Raw genomic sequence first — 23,575 nt, 5'->3', positions numbered from 1 at the left:
ACCTTAGGGGATTGGTAAGTCAAAAAAAACCTGGAAGCTAGATTGTAAGCATATGTTCCTAGACATCTAGTGCTGAGGCACAGTGTTAAAAAAAACCTGTCCCTCAACCAATCTTCAGCATCAGTAATGGCTGGTAGACAGAAAAAAGCTGAAAAGAGATACTATGTGGAATCTCATTTTCCTTCAAGTATATGAACAGGCGGATGACACTGTCTTTCTGAACTGCTGTGGCTGATCAACAATCAGGCAGAAAGCAAACACTGACATTGTTTTCAGTCCAAGAAGAATCTGCTCCCCCCCCCCCCCCCCCCCCAGATCTATGAAAGAGTACCTAAATTTGGCCAGTCCATCACCACTTTAGGAAGCTCAAAGTGAGAACACGTAGAAAATTCACACTGAAAAACGGGTTTGTGTTGCCTCAGACTCCACAGCAGCCACGGTACCAAACTTGCTTTGAAGCGGTGGATCTAGAGAAGTGTGCTACCGCTAGCAGCAAAATCTGTTGCTAAGAATGGCCGAAAGCGGTGGATGAGGTTTCACCAGCTGCATGAGGTCTATGTTAATGATCTACTGCACTGAAGGGGTTCTTTCTGGTGTGAATCTCCTCTGCTATATGTGGAAGTTACACAGGGGGCCACTATGTAGAGTGCCCTGCTTGCAATGTGGGCAGACAGTCCTGCAGCAATCAGCTCTCTACCTATGCGTTATGCACCAACTGACCTGGACGTCATTGTTGCTCGAGATGCAATATGGACACACGCACCAGGAACCACAACAGGCTGCACCAAAACATGCCCCGTCCCTTCCCTCTTTGCACAAGCTACTCAGTAATGCAGACATATTGCAAATGGCAAAACAAGACTGGTAATTGTAATATATGTGGCCAAGCATGACAGCTTTTATTGTACACGGAGATTCTTAGGATGGAAAATCCTCAGCAAGGGGATCAAAAAAATGCTGCTATATTACTAATGATGACATTTTAATGCATAATACATGAATATATAAAGACAGTTATAATGTTGCCGTATTACTACAGAAATACGTGCAGCTCTGCCTGGATCTTCTATTCAGGTACACAGTGAGAAATTAAAAGCATGTGACCAGAAAACAGGGTACATGCCTTGCTGGTCTGCTCAGATGATGATGAAGAAGAAAAAAACTAAATCTATTTTAAAAGTTAAATGCAGGCAAATTAAGATAAATAGAGTATAATTATTCAGTAGATTAGGGACTGACTTGCTATTTTTGTGCTCAGAATTTTTTTGTTTTCTACAAATTTCCTCTCACATTTGAGGAACTAAGTAGATCAAGCAAAATCGATGCAACTCTGCCAACAAAGGAGACAAAATGAAAAAAGTAGCAGCATTGACTGTAAGACTGGTGGAAGAATGAAATTCATGTTAAACTGTTATGATACTTTATTTTAAATGTAATTTCAGTATTCACATTATCAGTGTGAGCTACACTGCTGTAGGTAGGTTCTGGTCACTTTGCACAGCCTTCGTGTGATGTTTAAGGTTGAGAAGGTGGAACACATTATTCTTACATGATAAGTGTTTGCGTGACATTTTTGGTCTTTACGCTTTGGGATGCATTTCTAATTTAGTTCTAACCTGCTTCCAGCCTTTCACTCGCTGACATTTCACCTGTTAGCTAAAAGGATTTCCCAGCAACTCCACAAATAAGCCTTTTCCAAATTAATGCTTTGGGATCTAATTATTTTTCCAACAACTTAATTAAGGAGTATGCACTTCTGTTAAAGCATACTGTAATATTGGTTTCAGGATCTTATGATACCTCACAGGGAAATGTTAAGGACTTCACCCTGTGGTTTCTCTTCAATAACACTTCATCTCACCAAAATCTGGTCTTATTACCATCACTCCCAATGTTCTTTTAATTACTCTTTAGTCTAAGATATTCAGGCAGTGTCTTTTGTTGCCTTTTGCCCCCAAGTGTGACAGACACTCAAGAACAGAAAACAACAGATCAGTCTCCTGTTCCTGACCAAAGTCAGTTGGTGTGGATTAAGGCAGGCAAAGGTTTAATATTAAACTATTCTATGGCATCAATATTCTCCAAGTCACCTCTGTGTGGATTTAACTAACCTTTCAAAAGGAAGGCATTTAAAAAAAAAAAATATTTCTACCTGTAACTCACTTCTCAGCTAGGTGCATTCCCCGCTTTGGCGTAGTTACAAACAGCCCATTTCGTAACACTACAGCAAAAACACACATTTTCAAGAGTTAGAATTAAATCCTTAATGTTGGCAAAATAGCAATAAATATGGCCATGAGATTTTCTGTTCTTCTCTTTATCCCCGACGTGCTCATTACTAAGCAAGCAGGTAAACAGAAAACATTTCTCAAATAGCAAAGTTCAGTCCCTGGAGAGATCACAAGGGTTATACTTTTCTATTTATTTACCACGTGTAGCCTTAGGCCAGAAAGCACACTGTAAATTCACTTTACAGTTCTGCACAAAGAGCCAGAGGCAACCACTTCGATGCAGCTTGCCTTAAGCGCAATGTCAGTGACTCGTTTTTCAGTTACTCCTTAAATGCATATCAAAACGGTCTGAACCAATGTATTTACTGAATGTGCCCACAAACTATATCGTCTCATGACAGCGACCGAACAATGGCGGGGGGACAAGGATTACCTGGGAAAGTAAACCACAGCTAGTTACCTCAAAGTTGTGTTCATGCAAGAACCGTTTAGAGACTCTTTCATGAGCAGGTCTTACAAAAACACTAATCCCAATAGCACTAACATCTTAAAACTCTTCCACTGGCCATCTTTTTTAATTAACTCCTTCTGTTGAAGGCAATCCACCCAAAAAAAAAAAAAGTTTGGAGGAAAAAAAAAATCCCACAAATTTTTTTCTTCTCAGATACTGAGAAGACAAATTCACCTACTATTATTTTTTAAATGCTGCAGGGAGTTTCTAAAACATGGGCATCTCTGGTGGACCTTTGCCCTGGAACATCCCAGGGAGTTACTTGCCCACGTGCAAGCACTAAGATTTATGGACAATACTACACCTGAAGGTGGCAAGCTATCTTGCCAAAAAGATAACACCACTCCTCAGCCATCTACTACATATAACAGACATAGGATCCTGAACGGGGGTTTTTTGCTCAACAACACTGAAGAGATTAACTTTTAAGTCATTATATCTTCAGAAAAAAATGACCTTTAAGCGCTGTTGCTAGGTTTTGTATACACTAAATTAGCAGAGAGGTACAGCAAAAGCTGTTGGTGGCATATGCCTGCTTTACACTTCAAGGAATGTATGTAAAAGAGAGAGGTTTCAAACACCACAAAATCACCATGTCCTTTATAAAATAAATACAGAGCTACAGTAAGCAGAAAAAATTCAAATAATTGGATTCTGTTAATCTGTGGGGACATGGACTTAATACTGCATTTAATTTTGCTAAGTGGGAGGAAGATTATTGCAGGCAAGATACAAAGAATAGTCTCTGCTCAAATCGTATAACATTTACAAGCTTAAATACACTAAGACAGTTATTAATAACTATATCAGAACATTTCCATGTATTCAATCCACAGTTATGAAAGAAACTAAACATATAGGTCTCCTCCCAGTGCAGACAATAATGATAATAATAATAACAATAATAATATTTACATTTCTCTATTCACTTGTTTCCAACAGTCTTTAAAAAAAAATATGTGTGAACTTGCTGGATAAGTGCCATTCTCCTATGAAACACTGCAGAAAGCATAATTTTTAGGCATTTTACTTTACTTTTGAAAGAGACTAGCCACTCACTGAGACAAAGCCATTCTCTTTCCAGAGTTTTTGAAACAAAAGCTGAAATTCATTCTCATCAAGTCTGTCATTGTCACAGTGGAGGACTTGGGAGCTGCACTTGTTTACAGCCTACAGTTCCTGTGGGAAGAAGCAGTTTAACCAACAGCAGAATTTAAGCTTTTCACATGTGGTATTTTCATGTCCTAATTTGCTGTTTTGAAACTCAGCTTCTTCCACATTGTTGTTCTTTTAATAAATCTGTCTTTTTTCTGAAATGTGAAATCACAGTGGATAGCAACACCTGTTTGGCATTTACAAAAACTCTTCTAAAATCTGAGGGAGATCAAAACATTTTTCTTTAAAAATAAAAACTCCCCCCACAAATAATTTAATATGTGCAACATAGTCAATTTGATCCCATATTCCCAGAATATCAACTGATTCATGCATTATGCAGTTTGTTAATATTAAGAAAGGTACTGGACTTTTAAAAGAATTTGCTTTGAAGCAAATATCCTTCCAAAGGAAAAAAATATACTAATATCTTAATGGAAAAGACCAAAAAAGCGCATTCTGTCATTGCCATTTTCTTCAAGCTCTTAATACTTTAATATTACAGCAAATCTTATGAAGGCATTTGGCATCTTCCACAAAACGGTGGTATGGTTCCTGTAATACTTTAATGTTCCCTCACGATGGACTGCTGGAAGGGCATAACAGCACCAGTAGTGGTTAAATGTGAAATTATTCAGCTGCTGAGCTTGTTGGGAGATAGATACCCAAACCTAAACACATCTGTTGACCGAAATACGGTCTCATTATAGGAGAATAAAGCTTCCCCTGTATAGGGAAGTACAGCTCCGACACTCTCCCCACCGAACTCTGACAACTTCTCAGCACCGTTCTTACCTAGCATATGACTTGACAAGCAATCCTTAAACAACTCAAACTAAAATTAAAAGGATCTGCAAACTAAGGAAAACAAAATCTATTTGTTATGCGTGCATGTTCCATAATCTTCAGTTATATAACTTAAAGAAACTGCATTGCTTTTTCAAATATCCACTCAAAGGACGCTGATGAAGCTCTCTCGTGTGATTAATTCTTCTTCCTCTCTCCCCCTCATTTGTGTAATTCTATAGCACATATCACTCTAATGTCTGAATTACCTAGGTAAATAAAACCCAAACTAAAAGAGAATACTTTTTTCTTCTCTGTCTTTTAGAGAAGAGAGATTTGAGTCTTCAAAAACTGGCATAGAGCTTCTCATTTTTTTCATTCCATTAATACATTTGTGTAGTTAAATCAAAGCAAATTAAATCTAGGCAGTATTTTTACACTGACAGTAGTTAACATGTACAACACTGAGTTTTCATTATCATCTGATTAAAATAACTTTGTCTTCCTCTGTTAATAAACTGAAGGTTCACAGTTTATTACTTTACACCGGTAATAATATGAGCACATTTTCTGAATAAAAAGGACTGTTTAATTTTCAAATATTTCTCTTTTTTTCTTGTGACTGATCAGCTTTGATTGCTGAGGGAGTTTCCTGTACACCTTAGCAAAGGTTTGTGTCTCTATGAATATACAAGGGCACACTTTAATGAGTAAAAATCTGTAAAAACTACTAACACTTGAAAGCTTTATTCTGCACCAAGTGAAAGGTAAACAGGAGAAAGATATTCTCTGATGGTCTGCCTTGAAAATTCAAACTACGACCCCATGAAAAAAAACTGAAGTGTTCTTCTGCCTCTTTAATAGCAGTCTGCTATTGTTAAAAACGTGAACACAGTTGACGTTTAAAGCACAGAAAAATTCAGCTTCATCCCCTGTAATTATTTTGTCTCTGCACCCCCAAGTGTAATTACAAACAACTCAGACATTCATCACTATAAAAGCACAACTTAAGAGTCCCAGAGAACAGATACAGAAAGGCATTGTTTTCACACAGTTCTCTTAGTCAAGCCGTAGTTTAACAACACTACTGATAAACAAGTGTACTAAGCCAACGTAAAGCAGACAGGGAAATATTCATGTTTAATTTCATCTAGGGAATCCTCCAGTATTTCATTTATCAATGCTTATAAAAACATGCCTCAAAGCAACAAGCAAGAATGTGACAGGCAAATATGACATAACTACAACCATCCCAACTTCCCAAAGTTCACTTGCTTAACTACATACCATCCCAAAGGCTGCGTAAGCGCACGAGTACTTGTTCTAAACAGGCAAAAAACCACAAACGTAAGAGAAGGCTCCAAGCTCTCCTCGCAAAGTTGTCACGCTAGCGCAGCATACAGATGTGCTGGTTTTCAGAAGCTGACTTAGGTCTGTGTCCCTTTCTCACAATCAGCAGGAAACGCCTGCAGCCAGCTCGAAACCACCCTCCTTACAGTTACCCAAACTTTTCCAAACCAGTTTGACACCTGTTTGGTTTCTCCTATTCAGGGAGGAAGGCACTAGGGCATGCCAGATGCAGAGTCAAACAACTTTTAGCCAGGCAGCAAATAAGATCAAGAATTTACATGAGGCAATAGGAGGCGTGTGGTTACGATGCCCCATCTCTGTCCACGCTGAACAGCTACGATGTCCTTTTCTTCTCGTTATGTAATACACAGATAGTATTTAACAACCCGCTTGTTTGACACGTGCACGTCAAACCGATCAGCTTTCTGGAGGGGGAATCTGGCAGTTCACGCGTTAGGAACCGTCACCCTTCACGGGAACGAGTGCCACCAAAGCCCTCAGGGTCTCTCACCCGATGAAAGCCACCCAAGATCCGGCTCGAGCACTGCGCCACCATTTCTATCACAAGCACGATCGGCTTCGCAACACCTGCCTGGCAAAGAACCCGCCGGCTCGACTCAGTGGCACAGGCTGGAGATCAGGGCACAGGCTCACCCTCACCTCCCAGCCACCGGCCCGGCTCTGGCAGGGGTTCCCAAGGGAGAGCTGAGAGCCTGTTACCCCTCGCAGCATCGCTGAGAGAGGCAGCAGCCCCGCGGCTGCCCAGGACCGGGCTCAGCGACTCCTTCGAGTCCCGCTGCGCTGTTCGGTACTTCGGCCCCTCGCACCCTCTGTTTGCCGAGTTTGGTGTGGTAGCTGTATCGCAGAAGCGCCGGTATCGAGACGGCTAACACCTAGTTTTGTGGGATGCCACTCTCCGGGCACCCTATTGAAATAAGGCGTGCAGGCGCAGGGGAAAAACGAAGAGGGAGTAAGGAAGAGTCGTTCGACGGGATGGGAAAGCCGCCGGCCTCGCCGCTTTCTGAGCGGCTGCCGCTCTTCCGAGCGCTCCCGCAGCGCCGCGGACCTCCCCGCCGCGGCCCGGGGGCGGCCGCCGTCCTCCTCCCGGGGGGATGCGAGGGGAGGCGGCCCGAGCGCCGCGACGGCCGGGGCTCCGGCGGCACCCCGCTCTCCCCTCGCACGGCGGGAGTGCGGCGCCGGGGCCCTCCGCGCCGGCCCTCCGCCCCCGCTCCTCCTCCCGCCCGGCCGCCGAGGCCGGGGCGGGCGCTCCCGCCGCTGCCCGAGGGGAGCGGGGCCGTCGGGCTGCCCGCGGCGCGGCCGTACCTGCTTGTCCAGCGCAGCATCCTTGGCGCTGCCGGCGGCGCAGCCCTTGGGAGCCGGCACCCTCTCGCAGTTGCAACCCTCCAGCATGTACATGCCGGCGGGCCGGGCGCTCTGCTCGCCCTCGAAGTAGAAGAGGACGTTTTGGTAGAGGGCGAACCACTTCTCGTGCCAGCGGTTGGTCTCCGCCGTCTTCTTGCTGAGGTAGCCGCGCTTGGTGCCTTCCTTGCGGGCCAGCAGCGCCAGGTACAGGGCGTGCCCCTCGTTGTACCGCACGCTCTTCTGCATGGTGCCCGGCAGCTTGCGGCCGCCCGCCCGCCGCAGGGCAGCCTCCGCGGGCGCTCAGCGCACCGGCACCGGCTGCGCCGCGCCGCGGCCGCGCTCCACGGGCGCCGGCACGCACCCACGGGCGGCACCCGCCCCAGCTCCGCCCGCCCCCCGGGGGCGGCTGCCGCCGGGCCCGCCGCGGCGTCCCCCGTCCCTCCCCTCCGCCCCGCCCCGCCTCGCCTCGCCGCCCTGCGCCGCCTCCCCGGCGCCCCGTGGGCGGAGAGGGGGCCGCGGCGAGCTGCCCCCCGGGCAACTCCGGCGTGACGCGAGGGATCAGCCGTAATCCGCTTTGGAGAGCGATTTTAAGAGCAAAGTCGCCGCCGCAACGCCCCGGTCCCTCCCTCCGCCCGGCGGCGGGGCCGCCCCCCGCCCGACGGGGGGCAGCGCACGGCCCCGGGGACGGGGGTGTCGGGGGGGGCACCCGCCGGCAGCGGTGCGCCGGGGCGGGGCGGGAGCCGCTGGTCGGTCTGGGGCTTGCTGTGGGTTTCCCGGTAGTTTTGGCCTTTCCGCTTCTTGGAGGGAAAATCTTGGAAAGCGGCAGGGCTGGGCGAGCGCGGCTGCGGGGGTCGGGTAACTTCGTCTTCGAGCTGCCTGGCGCATGGAAGCCAAACGCGCGAAGTGACACCCAAGTGAAATAGCAGAGACCCGTTACTTTTAACCCGCTGTTCACACCGATTGCAGGCAAGGAGGGGGGAGCTGGGCGTCGCAGGAGGTCTCACCCCGGGGAACTACATCCCCGCACCTTCCCGGGCATCCGTGTTGCGAGCGAATAACCCGGCAACGACTGCAGAAAGCCTGCCGTGTCTCGGGGCTCGCCTGCTGCACGCAGGGACGATTCACAGATCCCAAGTCGCGCTGCCGCCGCTGAAGGCTACAGCAGGGAGCATCGCGGTGAGTACAGCCTCCAGCTCCGGGGATGGAGGAGGACGAGTGTGTGGGGACAGCTGAGAGAAGGGGGTGGCTCATCACCTCCCGAAAAGCACATCTGTGTGCCAGCTGCGCTTGGAGAGGTTTATTTTGACACCGAGTTTAGTAAGGCTGGCAGCGGGCACGGTTTTGTTTCTGCAGTCAGGACAGTGGAATGAGGTACCAGCAGACGTTAATTATAAAAGATGAGCTCTGGCAAAGGAGCTGGTGTCAAGAATTGATTACATGAAACATAAGCAATATGGAGACTTCTACCAGCTAGAGGACCCCTGCACCTTTAATTAACCGAATTATATAAACTTCCTTGTGAGGTTCTTTCACGAAAAGGCATTTGCAACTCTTTGATTTAAAAACGTATTTTGCATATGTAGCTTTCTATCTCTCTTCCTTTACCGAGCCTTGTGAGTAAGAAAGAAAATTCTCTTACTGACTGTCCGAACAAAACCATGAAAATTACAATACTCAGTATGCTGTATAATGCACAGAACGAGGCAGAAAACATTCCCTGTGTGATCTCTGTCAGCAATTATGATTTTTTTTTTGAGTGTTATTTACAGGACCTGTGGACCCATGTGGAGTTTTAAGGTTCTCATTCTGTGAACAGAGAACTTTGTATTAGAAGAAACAAACAGATGCAGAAATCCTGCTGGAACTGATTAGTTTCCCTTGTGGCTTCACATCATGCAATTTGAGCTTAACACATAATGTCCAGGGAAGTCCAGGTTTTGAACAGGGATTGAAGATCATTTGGATGATTTGCATGTGTGAAATAACTCATATTCATGCAGCTCAGTGACAGGGTTCTTACTTGCCTCTTACGATGCATCTTTACTTCAGTTTCACTCAGCTAGTGCTATCCAAGTCAGTATTAACTCGGTGTGTGAAATTTCCAGGGGTACCATATCTCTTGATGTAAGTTAATGGCAAGGCGGTAAAACTAAGGGAAAGAAGCAGACTGCAACTCCAAGGAGTTTTCAGATACTTGACACTAAGCGAGTAGTCTTCCAAAACAAACACATCATATATCATGACCAAATGCTGTAGTAAGAACCCATCTTTGCCAAGATAAGGTTGCAAGTTTTTGTCACAATTTATGTAATTTGTACATTAATAAAGCTTCCGCATAAATCAGAAATGATTACGCACCATCTATTCTACCACAACACCTGAGACATACGGTAACAATAAATGACAGGAGTTAAATTTTAAGTACAAAATGAAGAAAGAGAGGGTTTCCTTTTACTACATCATTTTCTCCTAGACACGCAGGCATTTTTCCTAAGCTGAAGATGTTGAATATGTCATTGCACAGCAATCCATAGGAATTACGAGGCATCTAACGTTCCTGTTCACTACATTGAATGCTGGTTGTGTAACCATCAGTTTGTCATGAATTCCTGAGATTTATTGTTCAAAGTATGATTTAGTTCTCTCAATGGTATTTTCTTTATTACTTGATCATTCTTATAAAAGCACAACCTAGTTTTTATTGCTTTAAATATCTACTACATATGTATGTATCTATATACCATCTAATACATGTAAACACATGTAAGTAAATACGATTTTTTTAAAAATGTCTTCATTACCCACAATAAAGAAGGGGTTGTTTGTGGTTTTTAAAAAAGAAATTCTAGGCCAAATTTGTATGTATGAACATGATCGAGTTATATGTGCAAACAGATGTAAAGAAATCTGTTGATGTAATTTATTCCATAGGGCTCTGAAGAAAAGAACATACAGATAAGCACACTGTTTTACTTTATTTTATGTTTTCCTTAACTAACACTTCCTTTTTGTGTATTTTCATTCCAGAGGATTCATTTATAAACCACACTCCCAAGTGTTGTGTCATTATAGGCCCCAAGGAGCTTTCTGTAAAACTACAGTGGAAAGTTGTGGTCACATATCAGCTGAGATAATTTAACACATTTAGCCCACATTTACCTTGAAATTTCCATTGGGAACTAATTCACTGCATGTTCTTCAAAGCTCTCATAAATAGCGAAATACATCACGTCGTGTGACAGAGCAGTTGTTGATTCTGATACCTGGAAGTGACCATGAGAGCTCGGGGGGCAAGTCAGTGAGTTGTCACTCTTCTGAGGGACAGGTGACAAGAAAATCTATTTCAGAAGGTATGTAAAATTTAGGCCTCTATTCTGAAAAACAACTTGGAAAAAATACTATTAATGTAATCATAATAAAAATTGATTAAAGCAATGGAAAAATGTTGTCATGCTATCATTTTTGTGTCTGGGTTTGTATGTTTGTTCTATGTTGTTATATATTGGAATGCTTATTTGTCACTAAATTGGTATAGTAAATCATTATTTACCTTTTTATGTCAAGGTAATGTATCAAATACAAAATAATTTTGTAAAGCTGTTGAACAGCTGCTGCAATATCTTACAGGGAAGAAACTAGCTTTCACTAAGAATAGACCTATGTATCTCCTCTTATATATCGTCTGAAAAGTAGAACTGAACGAATATATTATTTGTAATTTTACTTACAGTTTTGCTGCCATAGTAGTTTACTCTTTAAGGCACAGGCTGACATAATGGTTTACTCTTTGAGGCACAGCATCGTATGGCTATTTGAAAGGTATTTATAATATTCAGCTAAGATTTAGCTATCTGATAAAGCAGGAAATTTTTCAAACACATTATATTATACATCACTGGCATAGTAAGTCCTGAATATCTTGAAAATAACGGGATATTCTCATGTGTATGGAAATGTCATTCACCTTTTATCATTCTCCTTTTAAATGACTACAAACAACTTTGTGCTTACTTAATCTTTTTTTTTTTAATGTCATTTGAGAAGATTTACTTCTCCTATTTTATCTAGACTTTTTTTGGGGAATTGTCTTGGCTAACCAATTTTAAATCATTGTATATACCAGGTCGTGGTAATTCATTCCTTGTGGTTACTTATTTCTTTAGCAACTGGAAGCAAATGTTGGGGGCAGCCGTTCTGTGGAAGAGACAGGATACACGTACCCCTCAGTCCTGTGAGAAAGGTGGTGGAACAAGTGTTCATGAGATTCCCTCCTTCAGGAATCCCAGGCCAATCCCTCCCAGGTCTTCCACAAAGCAGCAGTGAGGATAATTTCACAGCGACTCTATGCAAAGCGTGAGTAATGCCTCTGGTGCCCCTTGCACATCTTTCCAAGGAAGAGCATTTGCGCTCATATCAAGAAAAAAGAGCGTGGAAGCTCTGTGTGCAGCAGAGACATCTTGTTACGACATACACAAGTGCCGTCTAGCTGTTCTGCAGCTCCACACACACCAATTCACATGATTTGAAAGCTCTGAGGAAAGGATTTTTACTGCCGTACTGAAGGGTAACAAAGGGACCACTTCTTTCAGTGGGAGATTTCAGCAGATGGCAGATAACTGCAGATCATTTACCTATTATGCAGGTGAGGATATTATCATCATGGTTCAATGCCTTAGCCTCTTTGTGCTAAATGCTGCATAAACACACGAAAAGGACCCATGCCAGGAACAACTTGGTCTAAGCATAAGATTAGATCGCTAGAGTCAGTCAAACAGAGAAGTACTAGGACTAGTAAATGCACTGCCTGTTGTGATAGGCAGCATCCTCGGTGCACAACTAGCACATTTGCTGCTGAGATTTTGAGAGAAGAATAGCAAAAGAAGGTTTTGGAGGAACTATTGAAAGAAACAGTTTGGTGTGTCTGTAGAGGTCATTGGGGAGTTCTTGCCTGTGGTCAGGGACAGCATGGAAAAATATGAAGGACGACTGGAAAAATGAAAAAAAATAACCATGGCAGAAGCTGTCTCTCAGTCAGGCTGGTGAAAATCAAAAGCGGGGGGGGGAAGAAAATATGGAATCAAGGGACTCAATTAAACTGAAGAAATAGCACTATTTAGGCAGGAGGCAAAAGCAAGTGGGTTGTGGAAGAATTCAGCCTGGTTGGCAGACTGATGATAATGAGAGCACAGTAGGTAAAGAGCAGAGGAAGCCAGTGTGAGTAAGCGAGGGCTAAGAATGGCTGGGGAATTGGAGGAGATGGCATGAGGATCCTAAGAGCCAGGAACAGAGGAAGGAGTTAGTGGGAGGTGGCGATGGAGAGAGGCTCATGGAGAAGACAAAGTTGGGAGTGACAGAGCATGGGAGTCATGGCTGCTGGGTAAGGCTGGAAAACCAGGTGGTTGGTAAAGAGGTGGAAATCACCCCCAGAGATCCTGGAGGTAAGAGTGGGACTCTGAAATAGGAAGAAAAGAGACCAATACACGGGGAGCAGATTGAGGAGGCTGGTAGACAATAATGTGGGAGTGGAAGAGGCGAGTCGGGTAGGGTCAGTTCAATACAGCACATGAAGTGAAAGGATTAGATCAAGGGTAACACTGAAAGAGAAAGCGGCATTTCAAATGTGGAAATGCTGATAGTTCAGATGAGTGCTAAAACCACACAGGGAAGAGACGGGCAGCTTTTCTCCTTCAGCCTGTCTTCACCTGGTTCCTTTGCTCCCGAGACAGCAAAGGTTCACTAACCCGGGTTAAAATGGAAGAGCCGCTATTCAGCTTGTTGGCCAAAGGTTTAAAGATATGCAGAGGTACTCAGTTAATTAAAAGTTCCAGAAGTACTTTATATAATACAGATACAACAGACATAAACTAAGCTCCAGATTTATGATGCAAAGCGTAGTGACAATAACATTTTAAAACTTTCTTCACATAGCTAACATTTTCATATTGAGGTACATACTCACTTAGTGGGAATATGACTGTCAGAGCTGAGGCCTGATTTTTAAAGTTAGTAGAGATTACTCCCTTTTTCCCTATTTTGAGAGCTGTGTAATGAGAATTTCACAGACCCTGTCATTAGTGTGGTATCCTTAAGAAGAGTATTGTCCTACAACTCAGAAATAGCCAAAGCATGAAAGTGTCTCAACATTCTTGGGAGATAGCTTAAATTAGTATGTTAAATGTTCCAAAGACGTGTCATAACACAGATTTCATAACATTCTCCAAATGTGAGTCGATGACTGAGCTTTTGCAAGTAAAGGGTTCAGCAGACACTAGGCTATGATTACTCTAAGTTTCAGAAAGTCCTTAGTAACTAGGAAAATTACTTTAGAACTAAAAAGACATAGTAGGATAAAATTTCCTTTTTTTCTTATTCAATGTGAACTGAGTATAAATGCAAATAACTTTTTGCTTATTCTGTCAACATACTCTCACATATTGGCATAAAAATAGGAAAAATGTGTAAAATATTAAAGCATTCTCATTTCTTGGGGAAAAAGTAAGCCCCACAGATTGGAAGAAAGATACAGATTGAGCAGCAGGTGCCATCTGGAATAAGTAAGTAACGCTGGGAAGAATTTGTGATGTTTACAAGGCTTGATACTGATAGAGAGAATTCTATCCATCTGGCATAAAGCCTGCAAATAATCTGCCACAGGGGTGCATAATTCAATAAAAACAGGTTTGGTAAACTAGGAGCAACATTCCCCATAGTCACCTTGAAAGAGACATTTAATGTATTATGCAGCTGAGCAGCTTTCAGAAGTACAGCACCTTACTTTGTAGGTAGGCAGACCCATATACCATAAAAATCAGTTTTACGGGAAATGGAATCCACTGTTCTCTTAATAGAAATCAAACATTGCCGGGTACCCACATCATCTCAAGATCACGTGAAAATTCTAAGACAATGCTTTTTTATGAGAACATTGCTTTTATATTAGATACAGATGCAATATATTAAAAACCATTTTAATGAATCCATTCAGATGCAGCTGGGACTGTACAAATGCCTGGAGAAAATGTGTGTAACAGCAGAAAAAAAAATCTTAAAACGCTGTAGGCAGAGCAGCCCTGACAACAGTGATCCAAGCCAATGTTATCACCCCACACACGCAGGCAAGAAGATACCAAACAACAGTCTTGCTTAACAAGAGGAAAGAAATTAAGCTTAACATCAGTCACTGTTTGCTTTGGGGATTTCGGGTCAGGTGGGAGGTAGATAGCAGGTACCTGTTTGTAACTTCTGACCGGCTGTTGCTAATGCACATTCCTCCTGGTCCAGATTTATGTTGTTCAGATTCTCAGCTGGTAACCTTTGTAGCTGCTTGGGAGCTATGGAGTATACTTTTTGGGGGCGGGGGGGTGAAAGGAAAAGAACAAAGAGAAAAAATAGCTCAGAGAAACCTAATAAAAATTTTAAAAAACAAACCAATATCCAGCTACAATTATATTCAACATCACACAAAAAATTTGTAACCTCATCTTTTATAGTAGAATGCTTTCCAAGGTAGAAGTATATTAATTGCACTTCATATTCATATATTTTTTAAACAGAACACAAAAATAACATTTATTGTACTTGTCACAAAGCCACTACTGTTCCATGCTAAAGTGAATAAAGGCCTGAATCCCTACAAAAATACATTTGTTCTTTTTTAATGCAGAAATAAGTCATGACTTATTTCACAAGTAGGTTCCTCTTGAATCTATAATAAGAAAGTAAATGAAAAATAATTTTACCATTTAAAAAAATAAAATTTGTGTTCACCCATTTGTGTTACTGTTATTGTTATGTTTGTCGTCTTGGGTCACTTGTCTTGTTTTGAGTATTAACACAATCTTTTTGCTAAATACTAGTGGTACCGAGGGCAGTTGAAAGGTATATTTATTCCAATTTGATGTCCTATTTTCTTGTATCAATAATAAAGTTAGATTTACAATATTCAAGAATTTTGAGTAAGATTATTTCCTGTTTGAGTGGCATTTTTTTTGCCAAAGAAAGAGGCAACATGAAAATTTTTCTTTTGTTGATTGATACTGTTTCTATTTTTTGCTGTGGTATATAATGGCTTTGGGGAACTAATGCTAAATTTCTGACATATATGTAGACATATAGATCAGATATAGCTATCGCGTAATAATTTTGTGAAATATTAGGAAAGGCTTATTAGATAAAGCCTTAGAGTATTCTTCAGGAACAGCAACAAAGGTCTGGAATTAACACATCATATAGGCACATGTGCCCACAGTATAGGTAAAGTAAGGATATGAAACCTACAGTGTAAGACTGGGTGAAAAACATCTTCCCAGTTTTAAGATTTAAAAAAAAATTTATCCACCATCGATTATGCTCAGTGCTGAAATCTCTAAAAAGGTTATTCTCCAAAACTCTGGGGAAGAAATGGATTAGGGAAAGTGTATTGTTCAACCATTTAAACAGCCTGGAAAATTCAGGTATTTTTGGTTTGGTTTTGCAAAAGGGAAAGGGTCTTATATACTTGAAAATTCTTCCAGGAAGTCTGAGGTCCAACGTGTCAAATACTATCCTTTCCTCAAAATGTTTACTGCTAGTCGAACAGATTTTTTTTCATGAACCACACCTTTAGAAAAATCACCGCCAGTTCCAGCATGAAGAACTCAAGACACCTTGGTTCTCCCCTACGATGAAAGTCGCTGGCCTTAGAGATGATATAGCATTTCCTTGCGCCTTAGTTTCAATCCAGTGGGAATAAATACATGAACGTATTTGTAAAGCACTTTGAGGTACGCCAGTGAGAAATCACTGGAAGAGCTTCAGCTGACAGGTTGTCCCATTCTGCCAGACTGCAGAAGAAAAATATATCCCGTGTACTTCTCCATGGCATCTACAGTGTTCTGACTTCTGAGAAAGTTTTAACTTGTATCCCAAAGAAACAGCGTCTGAGATTTTTGACAGAAAGCTTTCTATTATATATGTGTATTATATAAGCTTTCTTAATATGGATTGTAATTATCTTTATTAATTGCTTATGTATATATTTCTCTTTTAAATGTTACTACCATTGGATTTAAGGAGCATTCTAGGATACTATGGTTGTTACCACTTACTGACGTAATTACTATGTATGATTAAGCTTGTTCATCCTGTAAAACTGCGTTTTTTCCTTCCGGAGGGTATGTCTTTATGTTTCTGTGTTACTCAACTGTAATGCAAGTTGACAAGCAGTGTAATTGAAAGAAAGGAAAATGAGACGTCTAGAGTATAGGACGCTTTCTTGGCAGACACAGGATGTATTGAAATCGTTTTGATAAGAGTTTTGTTACATGTTTCTCAGGTAGCATCAAAAGAAGGCAGCCAGCTCAGCTGCACGGAGTTTGGGGTCTGTGCAGGAGGGGAGAATAACTCCAAGTCATTCCTCTCAGTCCCTCTGATAGCCACGTACTGAAAGTTTTCCAATCTCTTTTTCAGAAAAGCTTTTAAAATGCTCTAAGTGAGGTAAGTGAATGGCTCGTGGAATTAGTAATGGGATAGAGAGCTTTATGCCCTCAGGTCACTGGTTCATATTCAGTAAAAGACAGTAATTAGGACAAATCCTGCTCTAAGTTATAAAATTTCCACTAGAGTAAATGATTGCTCATTTATCTCTGAATTGTTTTCTGGTATCTGGTCAGTAGGCAATATAAATGAGTGAATGCAGCCCATCCGTTTTTAATAAGGTTGGTAACACATACAGCTGTGGGAAGGGGGAAGAGAAATAACATGAAGAAGGTCAGCATGCCCCGTACATCTGTTGGGTCACATTCCCTCCCATTTACAGCCATCTTCCTGTGGTGTAAAGCTCAAAAAAAAGTGAGAAACTCCTGCCTGGGGAATCCTCCAAGTGCAAACAGGCTTAGGCTGGTGCATTTAGCATCTCATTGCCCCTGTTCCAGCCCATCTATGGTAATAGTGACAGTACTTAAGTGATCAGAAGATAGCATTTTTAAAAACAAAGTGTGCTAAGCATTTTCCTGCTGATTTTTGCTCCATACTCTGTAGGTAGGAATGACATGAATCCTACATGATTAATCCTACCTACATGCTTGCAGGAGCTTTAGGCAACCATCACAGTTGGACTAATTTTATCATGTTGCAATTGCCTGTTCATCTATGGCTGCGAGAATACTTCATAACTGTGATAAATGATGGACTCACATTTGGATATGTCACATATATATACAGATCGTTATATATAAAGACGGTGGTTTTATTGTTCTATGGCACTCTGTCTTTTTTCATCAAAATTCCCTTCTTCCATAACAGTTAAAAGATATTAATTGCCTAAAATTAGAGACATCAGATATGACTAAAATTGAGTTATTACATAAAGATGGATATGAAATATAGATGAAATGTGTATAATTTATATAAAAGCTATTGTTCTGATTTCATTTATCTTCGCACCATTTTTGTGCTGTGCTTTCTTGAATTATTGCTCTAGCTTGAATTGAGCTGTGAGCTGTACATTGTCAGCCTTACTGGGATGTACTGTATAAATTATATAACTCTATTAACATATATGCATCAGAATAGCTGTTAAAATTAGAAGTACTAGCATAACTGAGGAACAGACAAGAAAAGGAGATAGATAAAGGAGTTTGGTAGGCAAGGACGAAACAAAATTATGAAGTAACAGCATGCTGGTTTCATTCGGACTTCTAATATTCACTGCTGTCGTTCTCTCTGCTATTTTCTTCCCAGATACAGCAAAACGCTTCATAAAGAAAATATTCAGGAAAGATAATAAAGTCTCAAAGTGCCCATTTATTCTGCTACCTCTAAAACACCCTTTTCTGAGCTAATCTTCTTAATTAATCAAACAAAAATACAGCTATGCACAGATTTCCTGCAGTGCTCATCTACCCAGAAAAATTAAGCAGAAATATGAATCTGTTTGCGTTAGAAACAAGAATTTATTCCCCAAACAGATTTTTCATTATAATGAATTATATTGAATGTTTTGGCTAAACGCAGTTTGTGGTAAGGATGATCATATACTCAAAATAAAAACGATTTCAAGAAAAATGAAGTCAGTGGAGGTGTAGTGTCATAATGCAGCAAAGCATGTCACATATGGATAGAAGAGTTACAACTGCTTCCTGCCTCCCCCAAATGAATCAATCGGTACGCAGTAGCATTTAGGCACATGTCCACAAAACATGTGTACAAACTTGATAATGCATTCGCCTCTATCTTGAGAGCTTTTTTTTTTTTTTAAAGGAGACCATAAAGACTCAAAGGGCCTGGAAAACAAAATCCTCTGTTTGATACAGCCTATTTATAGGGTTGCGTAGAAAAGCCAGACCATAGTGATCCTTGGGGTGCAAGGCAGTGCTGTTTCTTCATCTGTGTCTGAGGAGGTAACCCAGCTGGCAAAGGCACTCACTGCAAGTGGCAGCTCTGCCACCCCTCTTTTACAAAACCAGCATCTTCAGCGGCATCTCCTTCAGTCCTGCACGTTACAAACTTGCATGAGTTCCTGCAAACATGACCCTGCCATGGGTTATGCTGCTTGGCCATAAATATTCTGTATGTGCAGCCCCAAACAGACCTATTCACCGACCTTGCAAAAAGGGCTGGCTGATGCTGTGTCCGCTCTGAACTGTATTTGTCAAGCCCCTTCAATGTGGACTTGCTATGGCTGTAGTGCTCGCAGGCTGAGTGCATATTAATGATGTGGTGCTGTCTGTGACTAACTGCTAGTCCTGACTGCAAGCATTCAGTTTTCAGTGCTCTCCTTGTCCTCCTTGCTTCGCTATCTTTCAAAAAAGCATAAAATTCATTAGCAAAAATAGAGCATATGGCTCTCCCCTCAACCCCTCCGCTTCAAATTCTTGAACAGGAGTGAAGCTTGTACTGAAAAGACCCAGGTAACTGTTAGTTCAGAAGACAATTTTATCATTTAGGCAATGTTGTAAGAGACAGAAAATATATACGTCATCAAATTCATGTCCTACAAGCATGAACACACTCTGATCTTTTTGTCCTGAAGCAGTTCCAAAAATTTTTTCCTATTGTGACCAGAAAAAAAAAATCACGTATACTCTCTAGCCTTTGAGAAAGGGTTTTGCAGGAAACCAGTCTTCCCTGGCTACTGAAATCACAGGGCTTGTTACAATAGTTGCAAAAAGACAGCAATAGTAGTACATGCTGTAGGATTCATTCATGTGTGTATAAAAACCCACACGAACACACTAACTGGGATAACATTAAATCATAGAGCTTGGAAGGACTTAAAAAGCTGATCCCCTCCCTTCCCCAGACAGACTCAGCAAAGCCAGCATCAACCCTGACTGAGGTTTATCTCCCCAGCTTCAGAGGTCTCCAAGACTTTGGATTTTTTCCCAGATGCTCCACACCGTCTATTTGAGTGGTCAGCTGACCTTACCTTTAGGAGCTTCCCTTTAACGTATACCCTGAATCTTCTTTCCTGCAACGTTAAGCCTCTGTCCTTCCATACACCCACGGGACATGGAGAACAGGCTGGCCCTTGTTTGCAGCTGCCTTTTACCCTTCAGAAGACTGTCGCCATGTCTTCTTTCTCCAGGTTAAACCACTGCACAGCCTTTCCTTGGCCCTGTTTCCAGACAACTCACCATTACCACGTCCCTTTCCGGGTCTCACTCCGGTAGGTCCGTGTCTCTCTTCCTGCGGTGCCCACAGCTGGACAAGGCGTTCGCTCCGCGTCCTCGCCGGCTCTGAGGAGAGCAGGAGGGTGACGTCACCTGTCTTGCAGGATGCACCCCTGCTTACAGAGCTTCATCTAACGTCTGCCTTTTGCACAACAGCATGGAACTGTTGACTCATATTCAGTTTATGATTGATGACTAGCTCTGGATCTTTTTTCTGCAAACTGCCACCTAAACCAGATTATAGGATAAACTGTTGCTGCAACATTAAAAGGAAAAAAAACTTCCAAACTATTCAGTTTTGGGGACTTGCAATTCATGTCTCCCAAATTCAAACAAATGTTTGGCCATTGCAAGGGAGGGAACAGCACAGAGGAGAATAGGACCAGTTCTCTTGGCAGCACAGATATTTTTCCAGAAAAACGTGCTTGTGGAACTGGAGCTGGAGGCCACCCAGGTTTGCAGATCATTTAAGATGCAATATTTCATTCAGCATAACTTGATATAATACTGCATCATTTTTAAAAAAAGTGGTTTTACCCTTGATTTAGTCCATTTCCTTTCCTGTACCCCAGCTACACATTTTTACTAATTGCTTTATTTAGGCAATAGCAATCCCATGGTTGTATAGTAAGTTGGTGCAGTTTGCTCATCTGCCTGAAAATTAAACGAGCAATAAAACTATTAGTAGTTCTTGCCTTGCAGTCACTCAGTTGCTAGCACTGATGCAAAAAAGAGGTAGTTCAGGGCTTGGGGTGGGAGGGTGACACCACCTTCTGTCAGCAGCAATGTGTCTTAGAGCATTTTAAGCCAACTGTGAAACTGCACCTTTTCTGAAGTGGGAGCAGTAGGTTTCTGGAGGGGACAGAATTGCATTTAATGAAATGAAACCCTTATCTGGATAAATTGCCAAAAAACCCTCACTGCCAAATTTTAATTTTAAAAACATTGGAAGACTTGGCACTCTCTGTCTGCAGAGCATGTACAGGAGTGAGTGACTTCTGCAGTGCCAGAGCTGACCTTATTGTCTCTCTTCCTTCTTGTCTTAATGGTGTTTAAACATGATTAGCTGCACTGCCTTAATCTTCAAACGTAAGCTTTTGTTCAGAAAACTCAGTGAATTCAGCTCACAAGATGTATGTTAGACTTAATGATAACTCTTTTCCAGAAGAAAGTTGGTGTAAGTTTCTATAACATCATTTTAGTGCTTATTTCTCATGTCGGCCTGAGAGCATGAAACAGTCAAATTACAGCTGGAGTGAGAGGGTGTTTATATGTGACCTTCTTTGGCCAATAACATTAAAGGTGACTTTGAATGGCAAGAATAATCTATGCATAGGTGTTTTAGATAATAGCTACTACTTAAGAGGCTACTAGCTACTGTGCTAATTATGTGTTTTTATAGCAGTTAATGCAGAGAAGAGGTTTGCAGAGTCTAGAGTTACTGTCAGCCAGAGGGTCCTTCCCCACAGGGAAGCCAGAAGGCAATGCAACCGGAGAGCATAGCATTGCTGGTTTATGCTTTACGCTCTTAGTGAAAATAGCCTAATCGGAAGATGTTTTGCATTGTGCAGCAGCTGACACTGTTTCCGTGGCTGTTTCTCTGTGGAGGACCACACACACAAAAAAAGACCCAAGTCCTTCATGCTTTTGAAGTGAGCCCCTATCAGGGCTTTGGTGGGCATAGTCCCCCTCTCAGGAGCTCTGCAGCTACGAGACAGTGTAGAGGAGGTGATTTTGTGTAACCCACGCTATCATTGCTTCTGTGCAGACACCTTGTCTGAAGAACAGCAAAGTACAGTGGGTAGCATCACTAAAAACAATGACTGATTTCCTGCAGGACTGGCTCAGGACAAAGGCAAGCAGGGAACATTTGTGGGCTTGGTCTGCTGAGGGCAATTTCACACCCTTTGAGACCCCAAGGAAACGAGCCAGAATTGAATCTCCCATTGCTTTGAGAGCTCAGGGTACACTTTGTCCCCAGGCCACAATCTGCAATTTCAATTTGGGAAAATCTAAGGGAGGAAGTGTTGTTTGTACAACTTATCTGAACCTATTTCCCGACAATAACTATTGTTCACTCTAGCAACTTGACATAATATAATTTATTTTGTGAAAAATAAATTTAATTTGCAGCCTATAACTGTAGTGAAATATACTGTGGTTTTATTAGCAAGAGTAGATGGATTTTTTCATTGTTTCTGAAAGAAATCAACATGATTCTATTTGCAGAATGCATTAAAAACTCATCTTGAAACCCTTGAGACGGTATTGCATCAGTTGATTTCAGTTCTTAACAATTTTAGCTGAGTTATAAGATGCTGTGACTTCTGTATGCTGAAAAAAAGTTACTATCCCTTTATTCACTGTGAAAACTCCCCCCCCATGATTCAGTAATATCAAGAAATCTTGATGTGCCCTGCTTTGCTAACTGAGGTGGTAAGATTCTGCTCTGAAACCAGGAGAAACAGAGAGTAATTTATATTTTATAATGCTTTATAATGAGACCTTTATAATGAATCTCTTGATTGTGTCTTTTGTTGAAATAATCCATCTGTAGATCTTCTGAGCAAGTTAAACAAGCTGATTTGTTAATTGGGGGAATGTGGTTTTGGTGTCTGACAATCTGAGAACTAAAGCTGTGCAGAAGGAAAAATCCAGAAAAGTGAAAAAACGAAAATGTCAGCATATATGCTTGCAGCAGAGCTTACACTGTATTGTCAGTGTTTATTTTCATCTTCCAGTTGCTACAGAAATTTTCCTCCATCAGTGCTGTGGACTATTTAAACTAAACTTAATCTCACCTACTTTTGCCCATATGTAGCTTCCAGCCCACCCCTTCTTTATTCATTGTATATTTCCCTTATTACTGATTTTATCTGTATTTTTGAATCACAATTACAGTTCTGCAGAAAGAGCAGTGTGCTTTTTTAAATATCACAATCCAGAACACTACCTTGAACCAATTTCTGTCTCTTCTACAGAAGCATCCACTCACATGTAAAAAATACCCAGTGACAGACAATCCCCTAGGATCATTAATAACTCCTGTTGCTTCTCATCCTCATTGTTTGGGAAGATGCAGCTGGTATCAGCCCAAATTTTTTAACTTCCGGTGACTGGTTTTGCCTTTGTCTCTTAGCCAAGCCTAGGCACATACTGGTGAGTTCTGGTCTGCAGCTGGCATTCGTAAGCACGATATAAGCAGTACAAGCCTTGAAGGGGACAGCACTGCACAAGAAAGTCAAATCTCCTAAACCTATCAGCAAAGGCAATACCTGCTCCTCTAAATTCATGACAAGAGGAGGCAGAGACATGATGAAAAGAAATGTTACAAGTTTCCTTTTCAAGCACTGCTCTGATAACACGGTTTAGCATTAGTGCTGGGAAGAAGGGGACTGTTCTATGTAGCTCATCCCGGACAAATCCTTCCCATCGTACTCCTTGGTGGTTGTCCTGAGCCTTAAAGAAAGCTGATTGTCCTCTCATGAATGCCACTTCTTTCCTTGGAAGTTTTGTCACATAGGACTTCC

The 23,575-nt window shown here is 41.9% G+C and overlaps 1 protein-coding gene and 1 long non-coding RNA gene across 5 annotated transcripts in view; one reads left to right on the top strand and one right to left on the bottom strand.

The window, feature by feature from the left end:
• RASGRF2 (Ras protein specific guanine nucleotide releasing factor 2) overlaps nucleotides 1-20,102 on the bottom strand; it is a 154,601-nt gene extending 134,499 nt beyond the window's left edge. For 2 of the 3 annotated variants that reach the window (XM_072860668.1, XM_072860669.1), the window contains exon 1: nucleotides 7,357-7,743. In XM_072860668.1, coding sequence (XP_072716769.1) covers nucleotides 7,357-7,641 — 285 coding nt within the window. In that variant the 5' untranslated portion in view covers nucleotides 7,642-7,743. Of the gene's footprint in view, nucleotides 1-7,356; nucleotides 7,744-14,624; nucleotides 14,739-20,009 lie in introns of those variants that run through there. The other variant, XM_072860670.1, reaches the window with a different exon arrangement.
• LOC140651336 (uncharacterized) lies at nucleotides 7,813-12,444 on the top strand. Of its 2 annotated transcripts, none has more exons than XR_012042352.1 (3): nucleotides 7,813-8,571; nucleotides 10,600-10,745; nucleotides 11,559-12,444. It is a non-coding gene; the product is annotated as an uncharacterized lncRNA (long non-coding RNA). The 2 variants fall into 2 exon arrangements; XR_012042353.1 differs by having other exon boundaries at nucleotides 10,423-10,745.
• Nucleotides 20,103-23,575: the final 3,473 nt, after the last annotated feature.

The sequence above is a fragment of the Ciconia boyciana genome, chromosome 4 (genome assembly GCF_034638445.1).
Source record: "Ciconia boyciana chromosome 4, ASM3463844v1, whole genome shotgun sequence".
NCBI classification, from domain to species: domain Eukaryota; kingdom Metazoa; phylum Chordata; class Aves; order Ciconiiformes; family Ciconiidae; genus Ciconia; species Ciconia boyciana.
The sequence above is the reverse complement of the archived record's forward strand: the minus strand, read 5'-3'. Positions and strand labels throughout refer to the sequence as shown.